The 6729-nt window shown below is 41.5% G+C and overlaps 1 protein-coding gene across 4 annotated transcripts in view; it reads right to left on the bottom strand.

Annotated features, from left to right (window-relative positions):
- Positions 1 to 3888: 3888 nt before the first annotated feature.
- The window catches only part of MIGA1 (mitoguardin 1), a 37735-nt gene continuing 34894 nt past the window's right edge, over positions 3889 to 6729 (bottom strand). For all 4 annotated transcript variants that reach the window (XM_081914662.1, XM_081914660.1, XM_081914661.1 and 1 more), the window contains 2 exons: positions 5218 to 5334; positions 3889 to 5048 (listed from right to left, as the gene is read on the bottom strand). In XM_081914662.1, the coding sequence (XP_081770788.1) occupies positions 4830 to 5048; positions 5218 to 5334 (336 nt within the window). In that variant the 3' untranslated portion in view covers positions 3889 to 4829. The remainder of the gene's footprint in view (positions 5049 to 5217; positions 5335 to 6729) is intronic.

Genomic DNA, 6729 nt, shown 5'->3' with positions numbered 1-6729 from the left:
GCAGAGTGGTTCACGGCATAAAAATACAAAATGAAAGCACATAATTTGTAATAAAACAAAAGCAAAATAAACCAATAAACCCCTCCTCCCACAGGCACATTTTAAATCCTTTCACACTTGCAAAGATGCAATTGTTAAAATTAATGCTTGAACACCCAGAACCACTTACTTCTGTTCCTGAATTACTTTGCAGAGTAGATGGCAGCAGAGAGATTTGATTGCTTTTTTTCTGGACACATAATGGGACTCTGCTATTCTTTCCCCTCCTTTCCATTCTGTTTTTCTCACACAAGACAATACACTGGGGGCAGCTATGAATATCTTATTCTATAGAAATAAAGAGGAATTTTATTTACTTATTTGTTCAGCAAGGTGGACAAAAAATAGTCAATATTCTTCCAGTTACTATGTGGACAGGGCTAAACACAAAGTTAAAAGCACATAACTTCAGGCTGCAGTGAAAACTAATAATCTGTAGGGGGGCAAATCCAAGACTCTTGCTCCTTTATCTGTATGAAAAGAGAAGGAGGAACTTTCTGTCTGCTGCATTACTGATTGTGGCATTTAACCCTGATTCCACTGCATATTCCACACTTCTAACCAATTCCCAGCTGAGAGATGCTGACTGAACAGCAGCAGTGCCATAAATGTGCTATAGTTGAAATTAACAACCTCCACTTCCCTTTCCTGCTTCAAGCTGACTTTGACCCATCTTCCTCGCCATCGACCTCAACTTCCACGAGTTCTATTTTCTCCTTGGTCCATTGCTTTCTCCTGCTTTCCCTTGTCCCTCCCTTCCTCCCTCCTTATCTTTTGTTTAGACTACAGTAACCCTGCAACTTAACAAGGGGAGTTACATTCTGGGGATTTCGCCTGAAGCCAAAATTGCGTATAGCCAAAACACATTGGGTTCAGTGGTGGGTGGGATTGCCAAAGCCTTTTTTTTCCTAGACACCCACCACACCCCTTTTACTTTTTTTAATCCTTTTTTTTTTTGCCAAGCATGTAAGGCTGAATGCACACAAGTTATATGTGCATAAGCAGCAGGCTTACTATACTTGCTTTCTTCCATCATTACCTCTGTTCGCTGGCTTCAGACTCCCACCTTATAGCTGTTGTCAGTCATAGATAGCATTCTGCAGCGCCAGTTTGTGTGAATGGAATGAGGGTGCGGCTGTAGAGAAGGAAGTAGCTCAGTGGTAAGAGTGTCAAGGTAGGGCTAAGACAGCATCTCAGGTAGGGCTGAGAGCAAGTCTTTGGCTGAAACCTTGGACAGCGTCTGCCACTCAGTGGAAGCAAGACTGAGCTAGATGAACCAGTGGTCTGACTCAATACTGTATAAGGCAACTTCCAGTGTTCACCTATGTGTTGCCTACTGCTGCCGGCTCATCATACTGGCTTTGGTGCACTTTCCCGTGCTGACTCATGAAACATTGGACAGGGAGATGGATAAACTTATTTGATTCATGTGTGCTGGGGGGTGGGGAAGCTCAGCCTGGGGGTCAAATGCAACCCTCCAAGTCTATCTGACCCTTGAGTCCACACATGCAGTTCATATCCAGGCCATGCTGCTCCCCTTGCTGACTCTGGTTCCATCCCCGTCCCCATGTATACTTTTGCCTGGCTGGAATTGTGCCCCTGTAAGGGGTGGGGGAGGCAATTACATCACATTTACTTGCTTGGAGGGAGATGTACCTGTGTAAAAACACACACATGAATTAAGCATAGCTTGAATGTAGCCTGCTGTACAAAGGCAAGGATCACAACCATTGCTCCACAGATGCTGTTTTGCCACAATCACCACTGGTAGGCAGCCCCCAGCAAAGTCCCCATGACGAAACATGGCCCCTGGATTGAAAAAAGGTCTTGTTTCTCCCTTGCTGTATGCAGATATAGTTCCCCACATATTAGTAGCAGCATGAACTAGGCAGTTCAGAGAAACAGCTGCCAGCTAATTCTGTATCATGTTGACTTCCTTGCCCCCTGACTGTCACTATCGGCCTCAACTTCCATGATACATCCGAGCCATTTATTAAGATGAATACAGATGACCATGCCATGTTGCATACATGCACACTGCAAGTTAACCAGCTTGTAACTGGAATCAACTGAAACATAAGAATGTTGATGCAGAAAGTCTGTCACAACTCTTATTTCAGAAGAGTGACTACAAATCCTCTAGGTTTCCTCCTTGACTGAACGAGAAATTAATTATTCAGGCAGCCTGAATAGAGAAAAAGTGGAATTTCAGTACCGTATAATACCAGCCCTACATTTTCCCCAAAGGGGCCCATGACGTAGTGTACAATAATTTTTAAAAAATCCAAAATAAAATAAAAACATGAAGCTATTTGTGATTTTTATATGGCATAGAGGGAAGAATGGATTGGGGTAAAAGAAGTAATAGATTAATTATTTCCCAAAGCCTCAGTGAAAGAAAATGGCTTTGGCTGGCTTCCAGAAGCTGAACATGCAGACTTCAGAGAGACCATCCTATGACCAAAAAGTTCTATTTCTAGTATAATGTTTTTGGGCCCGGGGCACATTTTCAAACTGGAGAAATTGACATGGGCAGCGCGCACACACAAACATGGACACCCCCCCCAACCTATTTGCTATAACACAATGCTACTTTAAAGTCTCTATTTCATCTGAAGAAGGGACCCTGCAGACACCAGGAACATGTGCACCCATGGAAGCTATGTTGGCAATACCAACTCTAGTGAATGTCAGCCACAAGTACAAGCAAGTCACCTAGAGCAGGATTTTACCCAGATATCTTTGTAACCAAGGAGATTTGTAGAGAAGTCCCCTAAACTGTAGGTGTTTCAGGGCAAGACCAGCACCTCGGATTCAGCTCAGATACACAAAACAAAAAGCAACACAAAAAGTAAAATCCCAAAATCCGCGTTAGGGCAAGTTGAACAAATAGTGTAGTTCTCTAGACATAGGCATACTATGATCACAGTATCTAAAACTGAATCCAGAAGTACTGTGGGCTGGTGGGACTGGTATTCAACCTGTTTTTGAACATGCCCACGGTTTGGTAGGAGGTGCTATTATATCTCTACAGCCTGATAACAGTTAAACAGTGGTACCTCGGTTTAAGAACAGTCCGGTTTAAGAACGATTTGGTTTACAAACTCCGCAAAACCGGAAATAGTGTTCCAGTTTGAGAACTTTACCTCGGTCTAAGAACGGAATCCGAATGGTGGAAGGGCACCAGAGGCGGGAGGCCTCATTAGGGAAAGCGTGCTTCAGTTTAAGAACCGTTTCAAGAACAGACTTCCGGAACAGATGAAGTTCGCAAACCGAGGTACCACTGTATCAGTTTAGGTTACTGTGGGATGATAGCTTTTGAAGACTGCTGGATGTACAGTTAATGTAAATAGTGCAGCAGAGTTATGTAAGGGGACTGGCTGCTTGGAATGAAAGCTCAATAGCTCTTTGAAAGAGTTAAATTGGCTTCCAGTCCACTTCCGAAGAAAGTGCTGGTTTTGACCTAGAAAGCCCCAAACAGTTTAGGGCCAGATTACCTTTTCCTGCAAGCGAAGTAGGATTAAGACCACCATCAAAGGTCCTGCTCCAGGTTCTGCCACCCTGTGAGGTGCAGCGATGATAACCAAGAGTCTTCTCTGATGTGTTTAAAATCCACACCCCGCCCCTGCTAAAGCTTCATCTGGTGCAATCTTCCTTCTCTTTCCAGAAGCAGGTGGAATCCTTTCGTATGCCCAGGCCTTCACAATATTTCACTGTAGTATCATTTTATTCTGATATCCCATTTTATGGTTGTACTGTATTATGCAAGCTTAGATGTGAAGTTTTGCTTTTTCTAAGAGTCACTTCGTAAACTGAACCCCAGAATTTTCAAAAGAGACGAAGACAAAATTTAAAATGACAAAAGGAACATGTATTTAAGTCTGTTGCATGATTATTGTTTTTGACATAACATTCCCCCTCCCTCAAAAATATACTTTAAATGATACATTCAAACAAGACAAGATACTAGCTTATTCACAACTAGTAAAAAGTTTTAAAAGCTCTCTAAAGATGCAAGGGGATTCAACCAATTATTAAATTATTTAAGAGCATTGTTTAAGGCCTCCCTAAACTGTGATTTCCAATGTAAAATATCAGTGAAGGGTAATTTACATAAAAATATGAGCTTTGTACTCTATTATTATTTTTTGTTAAAAAAAAAAAAGCTTATAGAACGGCATTGCTGCCCAAAGGCTGAATGCACCGATTTATTTCGCTACATAATGAGCTATAGCTTATACACACAAAATACATTTCCAAGGCAAAGTTAAATCATTTGTCACTCTAAGTGTCATTATATTGCACTTCATTTAAGTAAAAATAACAGTAAATGTATAACTTGGCAAGTGTGTGGCCAGGGTCAGGTAGAGCTTTTGAGACTTTGTACTGGGTAATTCCAACAGTGCAAACCTTCGAGACAAACTTGTATACTATATACCACATTTCTTTGCATCACTTTCAGTCACAAACAATATCAGAGGAAATTCACAGTATTTCCACAAATACATTTCACTTCGCCGTTTTCAAAAATATATATATGTTGGGATATATTACATATAAATCCAGTGACGGTTAAGCTACCTGCTCCAAACATATGCAGTATCTTTTTTTCCACAAACAATTCTTTCCATATATTTTTTAACTTCCCTGAGTCCATACTTAACAACATTGTAGATTCCAGGTACTTGCTAAAAAGAAGAAAAAGAAACCAAAGCCGAAGCGATGGCAGCTTTCCTTGAGGGAGAAAACGGCAAAAAATTGTGCTCACATTAAGAACGAAAAGGAGAAACCTATTGTGCTTTAGCTTCCAAAATGCCACTGGCTGCCGTGTCCCCGCATCCACTAACAAGGCCACTGGAATGCCTTAGGGAGTCGGCTCCGAGGTTAGCCAAGAGAAGATCGGTGTGTCGAATCAGCAACTGCATGAGGTCTTCCGCTAGGTTATCTATAGTGGAGTACCGCACCTTTTCAAAGTCAAAAATGTCTTTCAGGAAATAGAGAACCTGGTCCTGGTAAAAACAAACACAAAGCAAATTTACTTATTTGTGATCATTGCCAGGCTCCGAGATTTATTACAGAAGTATTTCTTTCTCATTTTGAATGTTTTTTTTTTAAAAGAATCAGTAATATTATCAAATTAGTGGCAACGAGCTCTCCTGGTGTAATGAAGAAGCGTACCTTGAAGAAGTTGCATAATTCATACAGGGAATTCCTGGGGCCAAGGAAGCCCCATGCCAGAACAGGGCTGATATGTTCACAAATAGCATAGAAGTGTGCAAAGAAGCCATCAGGAACCTGGAGATGTAATCAGAGCAGAGAAGGTAAATCACTTCCTGCTTCCGCATATGAATAGCTGTTATGTCAAATGAAGACACTAAAGGGGGGGGGGACTTCACTTTTATTGCTCAGCAAGTGATTCACCAGGGCCAAGTTTCCCAGGGGCAGAGAATCTAGCCCCATTCAGATCTTGCTGGAACTATAACTCCCAACCATCCCTGGCTAGCAGTTGGGAATCCAATGAAATCTGGAGGAACCACAGCCCCCCCCAACTCACCGCTTGTCCACACTATTTTTTAATAAGTTTCTAAATAAACCAGTTTACATTGTGAACTAAAGTCATACCAGCTTTCACTTTTGATTTCTTCATAGGTGTACAAATATTCCAAATATCTAGGCACCCTTGCCACATTATACATATATAAACTTCTGCACATAACAGAACGTTGGACCTTCTCCAACTACCTTAACATGGACAATCCATAACCATGTAATCCACTGTCATTTTTATGCATTACAATTTTGGGGGGAAGAGTGAATAGTTGTTCTTTTACTGGTTAATAGGGAATTAAAGTTATATTTAATCGGATATTCACCATTAGATGTCAAAATGGCAAACATCCTCCTATTTCTGGAGCCCCCAGTATGGCACCTACGGGCACCACTGCACCCACCAAGGTCCTCTGCTGTTCTCAATTCTTATCTTGCGGATTTTACAGTGTTGATAAATAGGAGGTGGCTACTTCTAAAAGATCCCCTCAGACTTCACTGGATGTAATATTCAACTAGTGGAATCATAAATTTGTCTCCTGGGAGGGCTAGGTCATGCCTATAGCAGCTGTATCTCAACCACTGTCCTATTGCCATGGCACCCCAACTTTGCTTCGCTGAACAATAAATGCTGGCCCTCGCATATGATTCCCACTTCTCTCTTCACATTCCTAATAATTTACCCAATTATATATGTTACTTGCAAATGAGGGTATAGAAATTTATAACTATGCTGGTTTAGCAAGTGGCCTTGCAAAACTTATAGCACAGCATTACATGCCATAATTTAGATACCCATACCTACAAAGGTATTTTAAAAAGTAAAACCTGTTCGGATGCCCGATTATCGTCTTCCAAAGCAACTACTCTATTCTGAACTTAAAAATGGAAAGCGTAATGCTGGTGGTCAACAAAAGAGGTTTAAAGACTCTCTCAAGGTGAATCTAAAAAAATGTAGTATAAACACCGACAACTGGGAAACCCTGGCCTGTGAGCGCTCCAATTGGAGAACAGCCTTTACCAAAGGTGTCATGGACTTTGAAGACACTCAAACTCAGGATGAAAGGGAGAAACGTGCTAAGAGGAAAGCATGCTTGGCAAACCCTCACCATGATCAACTCCCACCCAGAAACCTATGTCCCC

Source organism: Podarcis melisellensis, assembly GCF_964234715.1.
Source record: "Podarcis melisellensis genome assembly, chromosome: 6".
In the NCBI taxonomy this organism is placed as follows: domain Eukaryota; kingdom Metazoa; phylum Chordata; class Lepidosauria; order Squamata; family Lacertidae; genus Podarcis; species Podarcis melisellensis.
Note: the sequence above shows the minus strand (reverse complement) of the source record. Positions and strands in the feature narration are given on the sequence as shown.